Source organism: Protopterus annectens, chromosome 5.part0 (assembly GCF_019279795.1).
Source record: "Protopterus annectens isolate FY-2018-M chromosome 5.part0, PAN1.0, whole genome shotgun sequence".
Lineage (NCBI taxonomy): Eukaryota > Metazoa > Chordata > Ceratodontiformes > Protopteridae > Protopterus > Protopterus annectens.
In genome coordinates, this window is record NC_056735.1 from 1,650,764,235 (window position 1) to 1,650,787,102 (window position 22,868).

At 44.5% G+C, this 22,868-nt stretch overlaps 1 protein-coding gene across 1 annotated transcript in view; it reads right to left on the reverse strand.

The window, feature by feature from the left end:
- The window catches only part of TTC3 (tetratricopeptide repeat domain 3), a gene marked incomplete in the record, with an annotated part of 2,769,029 nt that overhangs the window by 979,847 nt on the left and 1,766,314 nt on the right, over positions 1 to 22,868 (reverse strand). The window contains 1 exon segment of the mRNA XM_044072025.1: positions 17,065 to 17,214. Coding sequence (XP_043927960.1) covers positions 17,065 to 17,214 — 150 coding nt within the window.

Genomic DNA, 22,868 nt, shown 5'->3' on the forward strand with positions numbered 1-22,868 from the left:
GGATTGGTTTAACGCCACACTAGATGCCATCTTGGGCATAAATGATGGGTTAGTCCTGAGGGAAACCCTGTCCACATGGAAGATAATGAAGGGTTCCACAGCCACAAGTGCCTGCACCTCAGGCACTCTTCTTGCTGAAGTGATGGCTAGAAGTAAGGCTGTTTTCCAAGAGAGGAATTTTAACTCTGCTGTAGCAGCAGGCTCAAAGGGGGTAAGCGTGAGCTTCTCTAGTACAAAGTTAGGGTCCGAGGCTGGAGTGGGAGCTCTCCTCGGGGGTCTTAAGCTGTTAGCGCCTCTCAGGAACTGTTTGACCAGAGGGTGAGAGAAGAGAGCTGGCTCAGTATTGTAAAGAGCTAAGATGGCAGAGGCATGACTCTTAATTGAAGAGAAGGATAGGCCTTTGTGGAGCAGTTCTGCTAGATAATCTAGGATTTGAGGTAAGGTGGGCGCATTTGTGTCCTTTCCCTGAGACTGGCTCCAAGAACAGCAGCTTTTTCACTTTTCTGAATAGGATTTCCTTGTGCTAGGCCTCCTGGCCTCAAGGATGACATCCAGCACCTGTTTTCTGAGGGTTGCTGGTGATGTATTCAGGGGATGAGCCAGGCTGCTAGGTTCAGGGTTTGCAGCTGAGGATGCAAAATCTGGCCCTCTTGTTGTGACAGCAGGGAAGGGGTATGAGGCAAGTGCCAGGGTGGCACTCCTGTCAGACTGCGCAAAAGTGGGTACCAGTATTGACGTGGCCAGTCTGGTGCAATCAGTACTGTCCTTGGCTTGTCCTGTTTGACTTCGAGTAGTACATTCGAGAGGAGGGGCAGAGGGGGAAAGGCATAGACTGAGAGGTTTTCCTATGTAAAGGACAGGGAATCCACTTTCCATGCTTGGCTGTGGGGAGTTTTGGTGCAAAATTTACTCAGTTGATGGTTCTGGGGGAGGCAAAGAGGTCCACCTCTGCTGCCCCCCACTTGTGGATCAGAAGCTTGAATGATTTGGTTTCCAGTTTCCACTCATGTGGGTCCATTAGATTTCTGCTTAAATCGTCTGCCAGTGAATTTTGTTTCTGGTAGGAACTGAGCTTGCAGGTGCACTTGATTGCTCAAGGCTGTGTTCCACAGAGCCATGGCTAACCAGCAGAGTGGGTAGGAATGAGTTCCCCCCTGCTTGTTTATGTACCACATAACTGTGGTGTTGTTTGTCTTGTTGTCCTGGAAAGATAAGATATTTGAAGGCTGTCAGTGCATTCTGTACAGCTAAAATTTATTTTTGATTGATATGCAGGTGCATTTGTCTTGGGCTCCATTTGCCTTGAATGCATTTGCCTTCCACATGAGGCCCCCCCATGCATAGTCTGATGCGTCTGTTGTCAGGGTTTGGGCAGGGGGTTGAGTGAAATGGAGCCCCTTGTTGTGGTAGCAGGCCTCTGTCCACCAAAGAACTCCGTCCTTAGGCAAGGAATGATGGGAATCACTGTTTCCAGGTCCTGAGAATGTTGACACCAGAGACTTTTCAAGTACCATTAAAGTTCCCTCATATGCACTCTTGCATATGGAATTAGTAGAATGTAAGAGGCCATGAACCCTAGCGCTTGCAGTATATTTCTTACAGATAACTGGGTTTGGGTGGCCAATAGTTTGAAGTAGTTTGTCAAATAAACCTGTTTTTCTGGACTGAGGAATGCCATCTGGGAAGTTGTGTTCAAGCTTGCTCCCAGGAATACAATTTTCTGTCTGGGTACCAGACGTGATTTCTTTTCGTTGATGGTATACCCCAGAGAAGTTAGGAGTCTCTTTACAAATGCCAGGTGGTGAAGTAGCAATTCCTGACTGTCCGCCTGAATCAGGCAATTGTCCAAGTATGGGTAAATTTATTTTTTTCTCTGTATGTATGCGATGGCTGGGGCCAGGCATTTTGTGAATACCCTGGGCGCAGTAGATAAGCCAAAGGGAAGTGCAGAGAATTGATAGTGCATACAGCCTGCCCTGAAACGTAGATATTTCCTGCAAGATTCCCTTTTGGGGATGTGCAGATAAGCTTCTTTTAAATCTAGGGTGACCAGCCAGGAGTCTTGGCTAGCATAGGAAGCAGCTGTTGGAGACCAAGCATTTTGAATTTTGGAACCGCCAGGAAGGTGTTGAGAATTGACAGATCCAGGATAGGGCGCCAAGAGTTTTCTTTTCCGGGCACCAGAAACAGTCTGGAGTAGAAACTCTGCCCCCTTTTCTCTGCTGGAACAGGTTGAATAGCCTTGATACTGAGAAGAGAAAGTACTTGCTTTTGAGCCTCTGCACACTGGTTTGGGGGGAGGTCTGGCAATCCGCTTGGGGTTAGCAGTGAGTGGAAGTAGAATCTGTATCTCTGGGATACAATGTTTTAAGACCCATCTGTCCTGGGTAATGTAATCCCAGTTTTTTGCATGCAGGGCAAGTTTTCCTCCTAGGAGTGCAAGTACTTGGGCAAGGCTGGGAAGGATGAAGGGACAAGTCAATGTTAATATTTTCCATTGAATGGTGGCTTACCACTTCCTGTTTTTGAGGTGGGAGCACTCCGTTGTTTAGATCTGTGCATACCTTGAGATTGTAGTCTTGGTGGTCTGCTGCCTCTGGGTTTGGACTGAAAAGGTCTGGGAGGGACTGGAAAAGACCAGTTTTTTGAAGGTCAATGCCTACCAACATATGGATTTTGTTTTTTCCTCCATCTTTTTAAGAACTTCTTCTGCTTTAGTGCCAAGCGTTCTTGGTTTAATGGAGCATCTAGTAATTTTGCTTTGACATGGTCTGGCAAGATTTGTTCCTTTAGCCAAGCACGCCTTCTAAGAACAGACCCAGTGACAGCAGCCCTGCAAGATGCTTCTAAAGCATCAGCTCCACACTGCAAAGTATGTTTTCCAACTTGGTTTGCAGAATGCATCAACTCTTGTAAATCTTTATGTTCTGCACAATCAGGAATCAACATAATTTTTTGTTTAATTAGTTCCATAATATGTTGCTGGTACTTCAACTTGTGAAACTGACAATTTAAAGCCCTGATGGCAAGAGTAGCATATCTTCTTTCCCCATCTGTCTAAAGGCCTAGAATCCCTGTCCAAAGGGGTAGGGTTTTTGGCTGTAGTAACCTTACTGCCGTTAGGTCCCTGGGAAATGGTCTCTGAATTCGCAGTAGGATTCTTAAATAGAAATTTGTGAGAGTCAGGTACTCTGTAATGTAAAACCGGTCAGGTTTTCTAGGAGCTGGTGGCAAAGTATCAAGGGTAAGACTGGATTCTATGAAGACATCTACAATTTCCAGAACAGGAGAGATAGCTAGAGGCCTGTGCTGAGACAAGTTTAAAAATTCCCAGAGTCTCTTTTTGGACTGTGGGTAGTCCTGGCACTCCCAGCGGAAATGCTCTCTGAGGGTATGCAGGGTTTCACCCAAAGAAAAATCCTCTGGTGGGGAGGCAGAGGGAATGGAATCCTGTGCATCAGAATCCTCATAGGTAGTTAAGGGTATGTCCTGGTAATCAGAGGGGTCAGAGTCATCGGACTCATGATCTGAAAAATCAGAATGAAGATCAATTCTTTGTCTTTTACAGGGGGAAGGCTGGTTCCCCTAATTAAAGTAAAAAGGTCTTCAGCTATTCTAAGTATTTGTTTCTGTGGCAAGGGAGCTTGAGAATGTGCTTTGACTGGCGGTTTCCTAGGAGTAGTGCAAACTCTGGGCCTGAGAAATTCGGTAGTTTTAGACTGAAACGAAGTAGTCTGTTTAATACGAACATTGGAAGGTCTGAATACACCCTCAGTAGCCGGTGCCTGCACAGTGGTTCCAGACCCATCTAAGGTAGAGACATCCACAGGTTCCATAGCCGAAGAAGCATCTCGTGACATACCGGACTCCGAATGGGTCTCAGTAGAAGCCTGCGAATTCGTAGAAGTGGATATCAGTGGCTGCGAAAGCGCCTCACTGAGTACCAGCGGACTGGCGACTATCTTAACGGAAGCGTCGTCAGCAGTTTTGGACCTATGTGGTCTGTTGCTGTCTTTATCCTTACTTTTTTTGGAAGATCAGTAGTCGGATGGCTTATCGAAGCCATTTCGGAATACGGAGAACGACAGCGAAAGAATTTAGCAACTAAGATAGCCCAACAACGAACAGTTCAGGCATTGAACAGGGCATAAAACGGACAGCAAGGAATGTCGTGGTCTGGGCCTAAGAAGGTGACGCAGTAAGAATGAAAATCTCTGTGAGGTATATGCTTTCCATAAGCAAGACCATTATTAATTTTTTCTGACATCGGTTAGAGCAAGAAAAAGGGATCCCCAACAGGGTACTTCGCTTTAGAAGACTTCAGGTCTGAAACTCGAATAACAAAAATTTCAGGTAGCGGCCGACCGGCACTTGCGAACTGCTTCTGTTTCGGGCTCCGCTCGGAAAGAAAAAAGTACAGTTTTGTACCTACCATAAATGTAGATGCTTGAGTGTAAACACTGCTGCAGTCATTACACTTGGGTTATCCTGCCGTCAGGCGGTTCCCCAGTCGGCCTGAGTTCCAAAGTCTTGGTCCGGCGTCAGTTGCTGTCGCCTCCTCCCTGACGTCAGTGCGACAGGGGTATATAAGATGCAGCCGACGCCATTTTCTTCAGTTTTTCTTGCCCCAGATGTCAGGTGCCCCCAAATAGGTAGGCAATTCAAATTGCTAGTAAAGTATACAGAAGAAAGGCAAACAACAACTTTCAGTTTCCAGCAAATACTCCCCATAGGTAGTAAAGGGTAGAAGACATAGGTAAGTACCAGCAAGTAAGAGGGGAAGGAGGCAGGGTAACCTGGACTGCAGCAGTGTTTACACTTGAAGATCTACATTTATGGTAGGTACAAAACCGTACTATGTTCATCGTGTTACACTGCTGCAGTCATTACACTTGGGTGGAATCCCAAAGCTGAGGTAGGGTGGCTGGTTCTATAAGGCATTAGGGGTGGCTATAAGGCCCTGCAGCACAGCAGTGGCGAAGCCAGCTCTGGATTTGGAGTATAAAGGCAAATGGTAATGCTTGGTGAAGGGTATGCACAGAACTCCATGTTGCTGCTTCCGAAATATCCTTGGTAGGTACTCCTCTGAGGTAGGCAGTTGAAGTGGCTGTTGCCCTGGTGGACTGAGATCTAATGCTGCTAGATACAGGTTTCCCATGGTGTGTATACCAGAAATGTATACAATGCCCTATCCATTTTGAAATAGTCTGTTTTGAAATGGCTTTTCCCTGTGCTCCTGCAGCATATGCTACCAATAATTGCTCAGATTTTCTGAAAACTTTGGTTTTGTCCAAGTAGAAGCATAACTGCCTGTGAATGAACAAAGAATGCAATAGTCTCTCCCCTTTATTCTTTGGTTTTGGATAAAAAATTGGCAAGTGAATAGTTTGGTTTAGAGCCACACTTGATACCACCTTTGGCATAAACATAGGGTTAGTTCTTAAAGACACCCTGTCCTGGTGGAAAATGAGGAAAGGTTCCACTGCCATTAGTGCCTGTAATTCTGAAACTCTTCGTGCTGATGTTATTGCCAGTAGCAGAGCAGTTTTCCGAGAGATCTATTTTAATTCTGCTGTGTTAGCTGACTCAAAAGGACGTAAAGTTAATTTTTCCAAAACAAAGTTGAGGTCCCAAGTTGCAGTAGGTGCTCTACAGGGCAGTCTTAAGTTTTTAGACCCTCTGAGGTACTGTTTTAGCAAAGGATTAGAGAAAATTGGTGGATCCGTGCTGTAATGAGCAGAAATGGCAGAGGCGTGGATCTTGATGGATGAAAAGGAGAGGCCCTTGTCCAGCATCTCAGTTAAATATTGTAGTATCTGAAGAATGTTTGGGACAAGAGGGTCAAGGCTGTGAGCCTGGTTCCAGGCACAGAATCTCTTCCATTTATCCGAACAGGCTTTCCTGGTACTAGGCCTTCTGGCCTCCAGAATGACATCCATAACAGCTTTGGAGAGAGGCATTGCTTGCTTGACTAAGGAATTTTCCATGCAGCTAGGTTTAAGGTCTTTAGCTGGCTGTGAAGTATCTGATTGTTGTGCTGAGTCAGCAAATGTGGGATTTGGGGCAAAATCCAGGGTGGTTCTTGTGCTAAGTTCTTTAAGATTGGGTACCAGTGCTGGCGTGGCCAGTCTGGTGCAATCAGGATCATCTTTGGCTCTTCTTGCTTGGCTTTTATGAGTACCTTTAGAAGGAGAGGTAGAGGTGGGAAAGCGTATACTTGTAGGTTTTTCCAGCTGGATGAGAGGGCATCCACTTTCCATGCTTGTGGGTGGTAACTCCTTGTGCAGAATTTCTGTAGCTGGCAGTTCATTGGGGATGCAAACAGATCTATGTCCGGGCTCCACCATTTCTGGGTTATCATTCTGAATATTTGTGGATTCAATTCCCATTCGTGGGGATCCATGATGTTTCTGCTTAAGTAGTCTGCCAGTGTGTTTTTCTCTCCTGGTAGGAATTGTGCTTGCAGATGAACTTGGTAGTCTAGAGCTGTGTTCCACAAGGTCATGGCTTGTTTGCAGAGGGGGTAGGAGTGTGTGCCCCCTTGCTTGTTTATGTACCACATGACTGTGGTGTTGTCTGTCTTTAGTAATAGTTGTCCTGGATGCAGCAGGTATTTGAAAGCTATAAGGGCATTTTGTACAGCTAGCATCTCTTTTTGATTGATGTGAAGATGCCTTTGTTCTGTGGGCCACTCGCCCTGAATACATTTTCCTGCCATATGTGCTCCCCAGGCGTAATCCGATGCACCTGTTGTCAGTGTTTGCCTGGCTGTGGGTTGAGTAAAAGGCTGTCCCTTGTTGAGGTGACAAGCTTAAGCCCACCATCAAAACTCCTGTTGAAGGCAAGGAATTAGTGGTATAACTGTTTCCAAACTTTGACAGTGTTGAGACCATACACTCTTTAGGTACCACTGTAGTTTCCTCATATGCAGTCTGGCATATGGAATTAGTAGTATGCAAGATGCCATGTAACCAAGGGCCTGCAGAATTTTTCTTGCAGGGAGTTGGGTCTTTGTTGCCATCAATTGAAAGTATTGAGTCAGTTGTCCTTGCTTGTCTGGCGTGAGATAAGCCATCTGGGCCGTTGTGTTCATGCTGGCACCCAGGAATATTACATCTTGTGAGGGCACTAGTTTTGATGTCTTTTCGTTTACTGTGTACCCCAGGCAACTTAATAACTTTTTTTAATGAAAGCCAGATGCTTTAGAAGAATGTCCTTGCTCTCTGCTTGAATCAGGCAGTCATCCAGGTACGGGTAAATTTGAATTCCTTTCTGTCTGCAAAATGCAATTACTGGTGCCAGGCACTTTGTGAAGACCCTGGGCGCAGTAGATAAGCCAAAGGGCAGTGCAGAGAATTGATAGTGCATTGAACCAGCTATGAATCTGAGGCATCTTCTGCAGTTTTGTCTGATAGGGACATACAGGTATGCCTCCTTGAGGCCCAAGGTCACGAGCCAAGCTTTCTTGCCCAGCATGGGAAGAAGCTGCTGTAGTGTCAACATTCTGAATTTCAGAACATCCAGGCAAGTGTTTAGATAAGGAAGATCCAGAATGGGCCTCCAGGCTTTGTCCTTTCTGGGAACCAGAAAGAGTCCTGAGTAAAATCCTTGTCCTTGCTCCTCTGGTGGTACCTTTTGAATAGCTCTCATGTCCATGAGTGCTGTAATTTGTTTTTGAGCCTCTGCCCATTGATTTGGTGGCAGATTTGGCATTCCTTTTAACCTTGGCAGAGTGTGAAAGTGGAACCTGTAACCTTGAGATACAATGTTGAGAATGCATTTGTCTTTGGTGATCCAATGCCAGTTGTGATAGAAAAGTGCCAGTTTTCCTCCTAAGGGGGCTGCCAAGAGAGAGCTGTTTGGCAGCTGAAGTGGGAAGTCATTGAGGCTGCTTTTTATATATTTGGGGCCTGTCTTCCCCTTCTATCTGGCCTGGTGCACCCCACTGTCGAGGCCTGTAAGGACCTTGTGGTTGACCTCTACCTCTTGGACGTCTGCATCTGCCCCTTTGAGGTCTGTCTGTAACTGCAAAGGACCAATTCTTTGTTGGCCAATTTCTGCTAAATCGAGGAGGCTGAACCTGTAAGAAATCCTTCACCATTTGCACAGATTTTGCATTATCCTCCATCTTCTTTAATATCTCTTATGCCTTAATGCCAAATAACACATCCCGCTGCAAAGGTGCATCCAATAATTTTGCTTTAACATGATCTGGTAAAGTATGTTCTTAACCAAGCATGTCTTCTAATGACAGAGCCTGTAACTGCTGCTCTACAGGAGGCCTCTAAAGAATCAAAACCACATTGCAAAGTATGTTTTCCCACTTGTTCAGCTGCATGCAATAAATCCTGCATTTCTTTAAAATTAGGAGGATCTGAATCTGGAAGCATTTTTTGTTTCAGATGAGACATCAAAAATTGCTGATATTTTAGCATGTGAAACTGGCAATTTAAGGCTCTCATTGCTAAAGTTGCAGACGTATATACTTTCTTTCCCCATCTGTCTAATGCTCTGGAATCTCTGTCAGAGGGAACTGGGTTTTTTGCTGATGAGGCCTTAATCCATTTGGGTCCCTGAGAAATAGTTTCAGGGTCAGCAACAGGGCTTTTATACAGAAATTTGTGAGAGCCAGGGACTCTGTAATATCTGTCAGGTTTAACTGGGGCTGGAGGTAAGGAGTCAGGATTTAAGCTGGATTCAGTATACACATCATCCACAATATCTAACACTGGCTGAATAGCAAGAGGTCTGTGTTGAGGTAATAAAAGGAAGTCTCTGAGCCTTTTCTGGGATTCTGAGTAATCATGGCCTTCCCAATGGAAATGCTCCCTCATGGTATGTAAGGTTTCCCCCAAAGGAGTAGTCCTCAGGCTGAGAGGCTGACGGAATTGATTCCTCAGCATCAGAATCCTCATAAGGGGGTAAAGAATATCCTAGGTCTGAGGATGAATCTGAAGAAATGGACACCTGGTCGGATGATTCATAGTCTCCATCCTGTCTGGGCCTTTTATCAGGAGGGGGGTGGGACCCCCTCATCAGGGTGAGTAGGTCTTCGGCCATTTTGAGCATTTGTTTCTTAGGCATGGAGGCCTGTCCTGGAGAATGCTGTATTTGTTTCTTTGTTTTTAAGGGAGGCTTAGACTTAGCAGAGGGTTTAATGCGTAACTGAGTATGTCTGAAAACACCCTCTGAAGCTGTGGATTGCTCAGCTACTTCGGTTCCCTCTGAAGGGTTAGTTTCGGTAGGCTGAAAAACTTGTGCGTCCGAAGGCCCAGCCAGCTCCACGTGGGAGTCGGAGGCGGCTTGTGGTTCTGGCAGAAGCTGTTGTCAGGGGTTGCGAAGGCAAAAACCAGAGGACCGGCCTAGAAGAGGCCTCGTCGTCAGTTTTGGGACTCGGATGCCTGTCCTTGTCTTTGCGCTTTTTATGTATTCCGGTCATCGGAAGTTCCGACGGCATGGTGTAATTGAATTTTCTGCCAAAATAATGTCGGGCAAAATCAAACCGACGTTTAATAGTGCGCTTGTTAAACCTAGCACAAAACCGACAACCAGTGACGTCATGGTCTGGGCCTAGGCATGGGATACAATAGGAATGGAAATCCTTATGAAGTATTTGCTTCCCACAAGAAATACAGTTATTAACTTTTACTGACATCGGTCTGAGGCAAGAAAAAGTTTCCCCAATGGGGTACTTAGCTTTGTAGAAGACTTCGGTTCTGGATTCGGAATTAAAATCTCAGGAGTTGGCCGACCAGCACTTGCGAACTGCTTTTGCTTTGAGAACCGCACGGCAAGAAAGACTGAAGAAAACGGTGTCGGCTGCATCTTATATACCCCTGTCGCACTGACGTCAGGGAGGAGGCGACAGCAACCAACACCGGACCAAGACTTTGCAACTCAGGCCAACTGGGGAACCATCTGACAGCAGGATAACCCAAGTGTAATGACTGCAGCAGTGTAACACGATGAACATCTGATGTAATGGCGTCGGCTGCATGTTTAATACCCCTGACGACCTGACGTCATGGAAGAAGCGACAACATCCGACACAGAAATCCCAAGACTCTGGTATTTGGGCTGACTGAGGGCTACCTGCAGGCAGATAACCCCAAGTGTGATGACTGCAACAGTGAAACACGAAGAACATCGGCCCTCATTTCTATCAGGTTGATGTATTCCTCTGGAGAGAGGGTGGCTATTTCCTCTGAATCTTTTGGGAGCTCTTCCAGGCCCCCAAGCCTTGCCTGAAGCATCAGTGCGAAGAATTTGATGAGACTGCTTGACGTTGATGGTGAAAACTAGGTTGGTTAAGAGCCAAACTGTGAATGTACATGTTTGAGGAGGGTGTCTGTGCACAGGGGCTGAATCAAGTCATCCAGGTAGGGGAAAAATTGAATTCCCCGAGTGCGACACAAGGCTAACACGGATCCTATGCCCCTTGTGAAAACTCTTGGGATAGCATAAAAAAACATACGGCAAAGCGTTAAACTGAAAATGAGAAGAGCCAGAGAAGAACTTCTGGAATCTCCTGCAGGGTGCATGGATGGGGATGTGAAGACTGGCATTTTTGAGATTTAGGGCCACTAAAATGCCTGAGGCGGAATGAAATGAAGGTGTGTAGACAAAGCACTTTGAAGGCAGGCACTTTTAGGAAGGTGTTTAGCATTAAGAGGTCCAGGATGGGCCTCCATTGTCCTTACTTCCTTGGAACTAGAAACATTTTTGAATAAAAACCTGCCAATAAGTCCTGAATACTGGGACCAATCATGGGGAAGCTGGTTGGTTGGAGGACTGGAAATCCCTTTTATGGAGGGAACGCTTTACCAAGACATAGCATAGCCTTCTTTGATGATGTCCAGGATCCACTTGTCTGTTGTAACCACCTGCCAGAACTGAAGTGAAACGGAGAGCCTTTTTGACAGAGGGTAGAGGGATGGAGGGGGAGACAAGGTGGAGAAGAGAATAGTTACAATGTTTTGCCCCCAAAGGGAGGCCTACCTGAAAGAGCGTCTTTCTGTGGTTTGTCAGAAAATCTTTTCCTAGGTGCTTTTCTGTGTTTGTGAGAGGGCCTAGGGTCCCTTTTAACAAAGGGAGTGGATTTGATAGGTAGTTCCCTAGGATATCTAGAAACTGCAGAGAGCGGAATTTGCCTGCAGTCTTTCATGGCCATGCCTTGCTTTTGCAGAGTTTTGAAAATATTGGCAGCTTGTGGTCCGAACAAGAGGTTGTTATCCAAGGGTGAATCCATGAGTTAAGATTTGAAGTCTTCAGGGATGGGCTGACCCCAGAGCCATGCATGCCGACTAATCACTGAGCCAATGACAGCAGCCTCGACACTGCATTTACTCCTTAACAACTGCATCTGTAGCTGTGTCTGCCTACTTGTGTGGTTTGGGACAGAAGGGTCTGCTGTCTTAGGTTCTGACATGACCTTATGCAGAAACTGCAACACAGAAAGCAGGTATTTCGGTCATTTATGTTTGGTAATTGATAGCCCTGAATGCTAAAGTGGCTGAGGTGTAAACTTTCTTACCCCATCTATCCATGGCCCTGCTGTCCTTGTCTGAGGGGAGGGGATTAGCAGTGGGAAGAAATTTGAACGACTTATCTGAGGAGGGGGTGACAGCTGAAGGGTCAGCCATGTTTTTTTTTACACAGGTATTTAAGTTCACCGGGAACCTTATAAAATCTGTTCGGTCTTTTAGGAGCAGGCAGTTGACAGTCACGTCTTAAAGAAGAATGAAAAGCACCAAGATAAGGTTCAAGGACTGAGGGAATTGGTAAAGGAGCTGGAGTACCCCATCACCAGAAAGCTGCAGTATTGCTTTTGTACCTCTGAGATTTGGCTTGATTGCCACTCAAAGCATCTCATCATGGTCTGAATGGTTTCTCCAAAGGTTGCCTCTTCCAGAGGAGAGTCAGGTGAAAGCCAGTCCCCTTATTTGAAGGAGACTTGCTCAGGAGAGTGGAGTTGTGAAGAGTAATCCAGAGAATGATCAGATTCTGGTTCAGGATTCTCTTCAGAGGAAGAACAGTCCAAGGCTTGATTTTGTGGTATAGCTTGAGAAAGCTAGGCTACAAAAGACGGGGGCTTCAGGGCCATGATTGCTTTAAATAAGTCTTGGGAGAAGTATATCCACTTTCTTTGCCCCTGGAATGAGTAGGGGGACTTCAAATGCTTATTGGAATGAGTAGGGGGACTTCAAATGCTTATTTACTACTTCTTTTTGAGGTAATGTTCATCTGGAAGAGCCTTGTAGTATGGAAGCTTTACCTCATTTCAATCAGTGTACCAGGAACCTCAACCATATAAGGATCCAAGGGATTCTGTGCATGCCCTCTGAGGTAAGATGTGGTTTGTTCGAGGCATCCATTATCTTGCAAGGCCTCAGGATCTAAACTGGCCTCCAAAGGGGTTCTCTGTAGTGGGCACCTGAGAGGTAACTGGATGTACCATGGGTTTGACCATATCAGCGGGTATGTCTGACAGAGATGTTGGACTAAGAATCATTGTGGAGTCTCTTCTGAATTGTTTTCTTAGGGGAAGAGTGATGTCGGAGTCCTGACAGTCTGCCATCACACATTCAGTTAGGCATTTCAATCACTGGGTTTCAAGAAGGGTATTGAATGAGTAAAGTCTCAATTTGAGGGTCTTTGGTACAAACGACTTACAAATGGAACAGGATTACTAGTTGTGATCAGGGCCTAAACAAAAAGGCACTTAGTGTGCAAGTCCCTGTATGGAAACTGTCTACAGTACTTGGATTTATCCCTCCTAGCGGACATCTAACAATTTTTAACCACAGCTGTAAATAAGAAAAGGAAGGTTTCTCAACAGGGTTCTTATCTGACAATTAGTGAAGCAAATGGTACCAAAACCAAACGTAGAGCAGTCCAAGAGATGCACAACCTGCATTCAGGCTGGGGGCATAAGTCTGAGAATCTCGTGCGTACGTCCATCCTTTATAATTCGACATGAACAAGCTGAGGTCATACATCAGACATACATCCTAGGAAGGTAAAGCTCTGGTACCCTGGCTGGATGTCAGTAATGAAAACCCATTTGTGATGCATACTACAACAATGATTTCAATAAGGACATCATTAATGACAATGGCAGTTAGGAAGCTTGAGATTTCATTGGCTGCTCTGATCTACTGAAGTATTTTAGCCACCTGAGAGTCAACATTAATTCGGAAAGAGATTTTGATCTAAAATGATGCAAAGGTGTTTATGCTATGAGGTGAATGGAAAAAGAGAGTTTGGGGGTTCAGAAATATGAAAATTATGTATACTACTAAGTTATCGAGTGCCAAGCAGAATTACAGTAGTTTTGCTGGTGTTGACTGCAAGTTTATCCCCAAGTAACCAGTTTCATAAAGTTGCAAAATCATATGTAATCCACTGTGAAGCAAAGATATGTTCTTGTTGGCATTAAATAGAACAATGTAATCTGCGTACATAATACAATTCAAATGGGGGAGGCACCAATGGATATTGTTAATATAAACAGAGAAGAGTAATGGAAGTAACACTAAGCCCTGAGGTACACTTTGATGAATACTACCATTACGGTATTGGTTATGTGTACCAGAAATATTGAATGTGTTATACTTCTTGAAACACTGAACCACCTCATTAGAATTGCCAATTTCTGCCTGCTTAACAAAAGGTTGTAGTCAACAGTTTAGAAAGCCCTCTTCAGATCAAGACAGCCAGCCACTGTAAATTTGCCCTGCTCCAAATTACTAAATAATTTGATCAGTTAAAGTTGTAAATGGCAGTTAGGGTATTGAAATTAGGATGGAAACCATGTTGGACATCACATTTCTTCAGATATTCCAGTATTTGATTACTGAGTATTTTCTCCAACATCTTAGCAATAGGGTAAAACTTGACAAAGGGTCTGAAATCTGAGGCAGATGAAGGAACTGAGCATTTAGGTAATGGAAAAATAAAGGCATGTTTAAATCTATGAGGAACAATGGTGATGGATAGTGAGTGACTGAGAATGTAAGTGATGGGGATACAGAGAATGTTATTTGCAGATTTAAGCAGCTTTGGGAGAATGGTGTGAAGTTTGAGGTTAGACCCAGTACCGAGATGACTAAATGCAGCATAAAAAGAGGAAAGTTAAAGACCACTCCTCCTTATGAATGTGATTCCATCAATGATGATGATTGGAAGACAAGTCTTCAAAGGAAGGGTCCTTTCCCTGCCTCCCTCCATGAAATACCAATAGTATAACCCCCAACAATTAACAGGCAGAAGGTCCTGGTGGTGCTTGCTAAGGCAAAACAAACATCCTCAAAGGGCCATGAATATATCCTGGAATGTCTCCTAAATAGCTTAAAACATGATCAGGACCACTCAAGTCATCTTTCAACTATGGCCTCAAAACAGACTTTGTACCACAACAGTGAAGGACTGAACAATTATCCAACTTCGCAAGGGTGGGCCATCAACTGACCCCAGAAACTACAGACCTATTAGTCTGACTAGCCTAATATGCAAAGCCATGGAATGAATCATGGAAATGATCAACAAAGACAAAGGCTACCTTCAGACGGTGGACCCTATCCAGTTTAATTTTGTCAATGGAAAGACACACCTACTAATTCTGGTGGAATTCTTTAAGAATGTCATCAAGGCAATGGATGAGGCGAAAACAGTGCATACCGCCTACTTAGACCTGGCTATGGCATTCAATACAATACCCACTCGGGTACAGTTGACAAATTCACTGAACTGGATATAAACTCCTATGTAACTCGTTGGATTGTAAGCGGACTCTCAGACAGGACCCAGGAAGTCAGGATTAGACAGACTACTTCCAGAAAGAGCCCGGTCACCAGTGGGGTACCCCAGGGCTCCATGCTGGGACCTCTCCTATTTGTCTTTGACTTCTCGAAGGTAAAGGCTAATGTCAAGGGCCTTTGGCTGATTAAGTTCACAGATGAGTGCAGTGGGGAGCTATCACAGATTGCCCCTGTGACACAAACTTCTTACATGAGGGTCTAACACAAACAAATGAATGGTGTCAAAGCCCCAAATTAAAACGCAATGCCAAGAAATGCATTATACTTCCTTTTGGGAAAACTGCCACCTAGGCTAATTATTCCATCAATAAGACAGCCCTAAGAGATGACATGGAAGTCAGGGATCTGGGAACATATACAGACAGTAATCTAGCCTTTGACCAACATCTGGTCAAGGTAGTAAGAAAGTCATTCTATGCTGCCCAATTTATAAGTAAGGGCATGGCATCCAAATCCAAGGAAGTCATACCACCCACTTTATTCGGCCCTTATCAGACATCACTGAGTATAATGGCCCCTTTGGTATGTACTTGACTAGACATATGCAACAGTTGGAATGCCCACAAAGGTTCCTTACCAGGAGAATCCAGTTTATAAACACACTGTCCTATACAAATGGTCTTAAATCACTCTCTCTACACTCTGTTTCCTACAGGTTATGAAGAGATGTATGCACAGCACACACAGCATCCTCAAATCCAGCTCTGATGGACCTTTTACACATCCGCAAAAAGAACAGCATTAGAACCACTACATCCAAGGATTTAAATTTTGCTTGTGACACAAATAAGACAAGTTGGTGAGACAGATATGGGTTTCAGAGGATTCCCCATGCTCTGGAACAGGCTCCCATTCAAGGGAAGAAGATTCCATCCCTAACCTTATTTAGAGCAATCTTGACCAATGGATGGGAAGTCATAAATTTGGCCCAGATCTGCCTCCACACCCACCCCCAAATCTGACAGACAGAGGCAAGACAGTAATGCCCAAACTAACAGCCCCATAACCTCTAGAAACTTCACAACATACCATCTCCTAATAACTGCCCATGATACACTGAGACACAACTTGGTGGTGTTGCATGGCTAGACTTCCAAAGGCCCTGGTGGTCATTAGCTTTGGATATAACTATGAACTTGTGAAAAGAAAAGCTTGGAAAATGTATTAGCAAGGCACTGCTTTGCAGATGGAAAAGTTCATAACAAATGTCTACAAACTGAAACTACCTTAAAGATCATCTTGTATTTTTATCAATTATACAGTTACAAATAGGTAACCTAAAATGAAATGGAAACAATGATAACCATTTAAAACCTCAGGACTCACTTTTTCAAGTCCTGAAATGTGGTGACTGAATGGCAAAAAAATCCTGTTTTGTATATTAAGCCCAAGATGGTCATTTCTCATAGTGTCCCCTTTTCAAAAAGGTATGACAATCTCAGTGTTGAGTTTGGTAAGCTTCGCCCCTGCACAAAACAAGTTTAAAGGAGAACAGTAATGTTTAATATTTGGTCTTCCCCTGTATTTTCAGTCATTTATTTGCTATATTTTGGGACTCTGCAATATGAGTCAAGATTTCCAAAAGTAGCTGGAATCAACACAACCTGCTTTAAAAACAACACAATAATCTTAGAAAACTTTTCAGAAGAAAAATAAGTGAGACCTCTCACACCAGAAGTATAACTAGGCCAAGTGGCCTTAGCTGGCACCCCCAAGGTAGAGGCAAAAGACATCCTCTGGAGTTGGCTGGGAGAAAAAAAAAAACACCTCCAGCTAACAACTCTTGCTGTGCCCTCCACTGTAATGACAGGAAAAGTGCTGCTATGCAAGTCATGCAACAGTTTTCTACATGTTTTCAAATACTTTTCACACACTGTAGCAGGAGCCTTGCTAGCTGCTTGTTACAGTTACGCACACACACACTGAATGAATGACATTTAAATCAGCTGTACTGCTTGCTGCCTTGAAAGGACTAATCAGAAACCCTTTTAAAGTGCTAACTACACCCCTAAATGACATTTAGTAAACATGATCACAACTGCAACTACTTAAATTATTAGAAAGTCTGACTGCAGGTGACAGAGCGCTACCTCTTCTACAGTGCAGTATGTGTCCTGGACAGCTGCACCTTTACCCCCAACCCTTGCTTGGCATAACAGGACTTAAACGTGGCTGATTCAATTTTAGTGAATAGAGACTAGTAGGCAAACTTCTTTACATAAAGTTAAACAAGAGAAACACGTACCTGATTTCTTTCTATGGCAACTTTCAGTTCATCAGCCGAAGCTGAAGTTTCTTCATTACTGTGTGCCTGCAGCTGTTCAAATTTATTTCTTCCTTCCTTAAGCTGTTCTTGCAAAACACTGTGCTCCTTCTCAGTTCTCAAAATATCCCCCTGAAAGAATCAGAATATCATTATAAAATTAAAATCTGCAAAGCATTTTACTTGCACAATTCTGTACATAAGCAAAATAATTTCTAGATGAGAAAAATGTTGCAAAGCTAGGACTGTCTCCTAAATGGCAATGCTATGCTGCCACCAATGCAAAAAAATATTTGAAGCAACTTTTGATTAAATGCTAAACCACTACTTTTGAAAACCCACACTCCTCATCTTTATATTAACTTTAAGATCACTGCACCTCAGGGAGAGGACTGTTTACCATATTTACCCAAGCAAGCAGCCTCTGCTATTGAATGTGCTCCTCTGACACGCATGTATTTCACACTTACCTTTCATACAATTGTCCAACACCAATGACCTATGAAATAGCCTACAGTTTCAAATCAGACTTGTTGAAAAACTAGAAGTCCATTTCTGCATAAAATAAAACAGACAGAAGCCCAACCTGTGCTAGAACTTTTCATAAAGTACAGTTTTGTACCTACCATAAATGTAGATGTCCGAACTGGATAGCATCTGCAGTCATAACAACCGGGTTGTCCTGTCGTCAGGCAGCCCTGCAGTCGGCCGGATTCCAAAGTCCGGGTCCGGCTTCGGCTGATGTCGCACTTCACCCGACGTCATCTCTGCTGGTCTCCGGGTATAAAGGCATCAGCCGACGCCATTTTCTTCAGTGTTTCTTGCCCCAGATGCCAGTTGCCCTTCCTGGAAGGCTAATTTTTGGATAAATGCCAATGTTTCCAAAATGGATAGAAGGCAAACTCAGAAAATAAGCATGTATGTACATATATACAAACAAATACACCATAAGAGACTCCCCCCATTAGCTAGCTATTAAGAGGGTAAATACCCTAGGAGTACCAGAGAGGGGAAGGAGGGAGGGTAATCCTGACTGCAGATGCTATCCAGTTCGGACATCTACATTTATGGTAGGTACAAAACTGTACTATGTCCTTCATGGATGCATCTGCAGTCATAACAACTGGGTAGAATACCATAGCCAACTAAGGGAGGAGGAAAAATTTAGATTATGGTGTGGTTAGGATCCCTTGCAGCACAGCAGTGGCAAACCCTGCTCGGGATCTGGAGTACAAAGGTAAGTTATAATGCTTGGCAAATGTATGCACGGAGGTCCAAGTAGCCGCCTCAATAATGTCCTTGGTTGCCACACTCGTAGGAAGGCTGTGGTAGTGGCTGTTGCCCTTGTAGAATGAGGCCTTATGTTCTGTGGAATTGGTTTTCCATGGAAGGAGTAACAGAATCGTATGCAATTTCCTATCCATTTGGAGATTGTCTGTTTGGAAATTGCTTTTCCTTCCCTTCCTGTTGCATAGGCTACAAATAGCTGGTCAGTTTTTCTGCTACTTTTTGTTCTGTCCAGGTAGTAGCGTAACTGTCTATGTACATCCAAGGAATGCAGCATTCTTTCCCCTCTGTTTTGTGGGTTGGGAAAGAAGGTAGGTAGGTGGATTGCCTGGTTTAAAGACACTCTGGATATCACCTTAGGCATAAAAGTAGGATTAGTCCTCATGGACACTCTATCTTGGTGGAAGATTAGGAAGGGCTGTACCGCCATTAGGGCCTGAAGTTCAGAGACCCTCCTTGCTGAGGTTATTGCCAGTAGGAAAGCAGTTTTCCACGATAGATGCTGTAGGTCCGCTGTAGCTGCTGGTTCAAAAGGTGCAGTGTCAATTTTTCTAGCACAAAGTTCAAATCCCAAGCTGGCAATGGTGGTTTCCTTGGAGGTTTTACATTCTTGATTCCTCTGAGGAACTGCCTGAGTAAAGGATGTGAAAAGACCAGTGGATCAAAGCTGTATTCTGCTGAGATAGCTGATGCATGTATCTTGATGGAGGAATAGGACAGGCCTGTATGTAGAAGCTCTGCCAAATACTCCAAAATGTTAGCCATATCTATAATTGACACATTTTTTCCTCTTTCAGTGCTCCAAATAACAAATCTTTTCCATTTTCCTGCATAGTTCCTTCTTGTTGAAGGTCTGCGGGCTTCAAGGATAATGTCTTTAACCCTTTGGGAAAGCTCTGGGTTAGTTGCTGCTATGTGATGTGCCATGCAGTCAGTTGCAACGTTTTAGGTTTGGATGCATGATGCTGTAGTTGTTCTGAGTTAACATCAAAGGCATCAGGGTATTGGCCACATGTTGTCCCGAGACATGCTCCTCAGTAATGGGTACCAGTGTTGTCTTGGCCAGTTTGGAGCTATCAGGGTTATCCTTGGGCGTTCCTCCTTGATTTTAGTAATACCTTGTGTATCAAGGGAAGAGGTGGGAATGCATATGCTGTTAGACCTTTCCAGCTGAAGGAGAGCGAATCCACTTTCCATGCAAGTGGGTGGAATGTCCTTGTGCAGAATTTTTTGAGCTGGTGCTTGAGAGAGGAAGCGAATAGATCTATCTGTGGGCTCCCCCATTTCTTTGAGATGATCTTGAAGATGTCCGGGTGTAGCATCCATTCGTGGGCATCGGATGTGGTTCTGCTCAATATGTCTGCTAGAGTATTGTCCTTTCCGGTACAAATATTGCCTGTAACTGGATGTTGTAGCTGAGTGCCAGGTTCCAAAGCTCCAAAGTCATTCTGCATAGGGGTATGAATGAGTGCCTCCCTGCTTGTTGATGTACCACATGACTGTGGTGTTGTCTGTCCTTATCATCAAGTGGCCCTCTTTGAGAAATGGTCTGAAATTTTGGATTGCCAGTTTTACTGCCAGCATTTCTTTTAGGTTGATGTGCAGGTGGAGTTGATCCTCGTCCACAATCCTTGTACACATTTGTCCAGCATGTGAGCCCCCCATCCTAGGTCTGAGGCGTCTGTTGTGATGGTCTGGCTTGCTTGATAGCTGTGAAAGGGTAGGCCTGGGTTTGACTGGCATGCTTGTGCCCACCATATGAACTCCTGTTTTAGGCATGGGATTAGTGGAATTTCCGCTTCTAGGCTGTGCCTGTGTTGGGACCATAAATTCCTTAGGTACCACTGTAGTTTTCTCATATGTAGTCTGGCATGTGGAACCAAGATTATGCATGATGCCATGTAACCCAAGGCCTGAAGGACTTTTCTTGCTGTTAACTTGTTCTGTTTTGTTAGAGCCAAGAAGTAGAGAGGGAGTTCTTTTGTTTTTCTGCGGTTAGAAATGCCATTTGTTTGACAGTGTCCAATTCAGCCCAGGAATGTCCTTGTTTGGGATGGTATCAGCCTTGACTTTTGTAAATTGACCGTGTATCCCAGTGCTTGTAGCAAGTAAATGACCCTTTGTAAATCTGTTGTCAGCTTGCTTTTGTTGTCCCCTTGTAGCAGGCAGTCGTCCAGGTAAGGATAAATTTGGATTCCCTGTAGTCTGCAGTAGGCGATTACTGATGCCAGACATTTTGTGAATACTCTGGGCAGTAGATAAGCCAAAGGGCAATGCTGAGAATTGATAATGCTCTGATCCTGCAAGAAATCTGAGGTATCTTCTGCAAATTGGTCGAATGGGAACGTGCAGGTATGCCTCCTTGAGATCTAGAGTCACCAGCCAACACTCCTTGCCCAGCATGGGAAGAAGTTGCTGTAGGGTCAGCATTTTGAATTTTGGGACAATGATGTATGTATTTAAGGTGGACAGGTCGAGAATAGGTCTCCAACTTTTTTCCTTTCTTGGAACTAGGAATAGTCTGGAGTAAAATCCTTTGCCTTGCTCTGTTATTGGCACTCTTTCCACAGCTCTTATCTTTACTAATTGCATTATCTGCTGTAGAGCTTCTGTTTTTTGATTTGGAGGCAGGTTTGGCATTCCTCTTTTGACTGGTAGAGTGTGAAAGTGGAACCGGTAACCTTGGTATATGGTTTGCAAAATCCACTTGTCTTTTGTGATGTAGTGCCAGTTTTTTAAAAATAAGGTTAACTTTCCGCCTAATGGAGCTGCTATTTGTTCCCTGGTAGGCGGATGTAGAGTTAAGTCACTGTGATTGTGCTGTTGTAGTGGTAGTGGCTGAATCTGTGCCTCTGTTATTACCTTGCCACTGTCGTCCTCTGTAGGCACCTCCTCTGGATTGGTTTCTGCCTCTGGAACGCGTCTATTCCTGCCCCTTTGGGATCTTGTGGAGTCAGGAAAGGACCAATTTTTGGCAGGCCAGTTCCTGCTAAACCTTGGGGGCTGAACCTGCAAGAAATCTTTAACCGTTTGAACAGATTTTGCCTTTTCTTCCATTTTCTTCATTACCTGCTGTGCAGATGTACCAAACAAACTGGTCTTATCCATGGGAGCATCTAATAACTTAGCTTTAACATGATCCGGTAAGACTTGTTCCTTCAGCCATGCATGTCTTCTTATCACTGTGCCAGTCATGGCTGATCTAAATGAAGCCTCCAGTGCATCATAGCCACATTTTAAGGAATGGTTACTAACCTGTTGTATGTTATTTACCATTTCTAATACATATTTCTTATCTATAGAGTCGTCAGAGGATAGTTTTTTAGTTAACTGATCAAGCATAAACTCTTGGTATTGTATCATGTGAAACTGACAGTTTAAAGCTCTAGCTGAGAGAGTAGCTGAGGTATAAACTTTTTTTGCCCCATCTGTCTAAAGACCTGGCTTCCCTTTCAGAAGGAATAGGGTTTTTTGCTGTGGTCGAGGCTACTGCCTTAGGCCCCTGGGATATAGTTTCGGGGTCTGCAAGAGGGGCCTTGTATAGGTGATGATGCGTGTCTGGTACCCTGTAAAATCTGTCTGGTTTGGCAGGGGCTGGAGGTAAGGAATCTGGTGCAGAGCAGACATCATTAAAAGCATCGTCCACAACAGGGAGGACAGGAGGTATAGCTAAGGGCCTGTGTTGTGGAAGGTGCAGAAAAGTCCTAAGTCTTTTTCTGGAGTCTGAGAAATCCTGTTGCTGCCATTGGAATTGTTCTCGCATGGCATGTAAGGTTTCCCCAAAGGAGAATTCTTCTGGTGGAGAAGCAGCTGGAATGGATTCTTCAGCATCTGAGTCTTCATAATTGGAGAAAGGAGCCTCAGGCTGGTCTGTAACATCTGAATCATCCATGCAGAATCATCAGAGGACACAGGCTCGGGGGGCTCTGCTCTAGGTCTCTTCTCTGGGGGCTGAGAGGCCCTGTCTGGGTGAGATTGAGATCCCCTAATTAAGGATATTAAATCTTCTGCCAGAGTAAGCATTTGTGAACTAGAAGAAGGCCTGGTTGAGGGGGGTTTAACAGGCACTGATTTAGTAGACTTGGCTGCTTTAGCCCTGGCAAAGGCCTTAATGGACATGGCTGCAGGAGGCCTAGCAGCACCACGTGCTGGGGTAGAGACATCCAAAGGGATGGTGTCTGATAATTCACTAGAAGCCACTGTAGTAGGTAAAATTTCAGAGGCCGATTCAAGTAAGGTAGCAGGAACCTCAGAAGTAGTCAAAGATTCAGCTGTGCTTTGAACGTTTTCTCGGTTTCGGCGAAACCGAGACACTCATGATTTGCTTTACCAGGGTTTCGGCGAAACCGTGGACCGCGAGTGTCGGTCTTTTCTTTCGTTCTTAACAATTTGGGTAGTCGGAGGATCCGACGGCATAATGTACGCAAATTCAGAACCGAAAAACTGTTCAGCAAACTCCGACCGACGCCAAAGCGTTCGTCGGTTGAAGGAAGCACAGG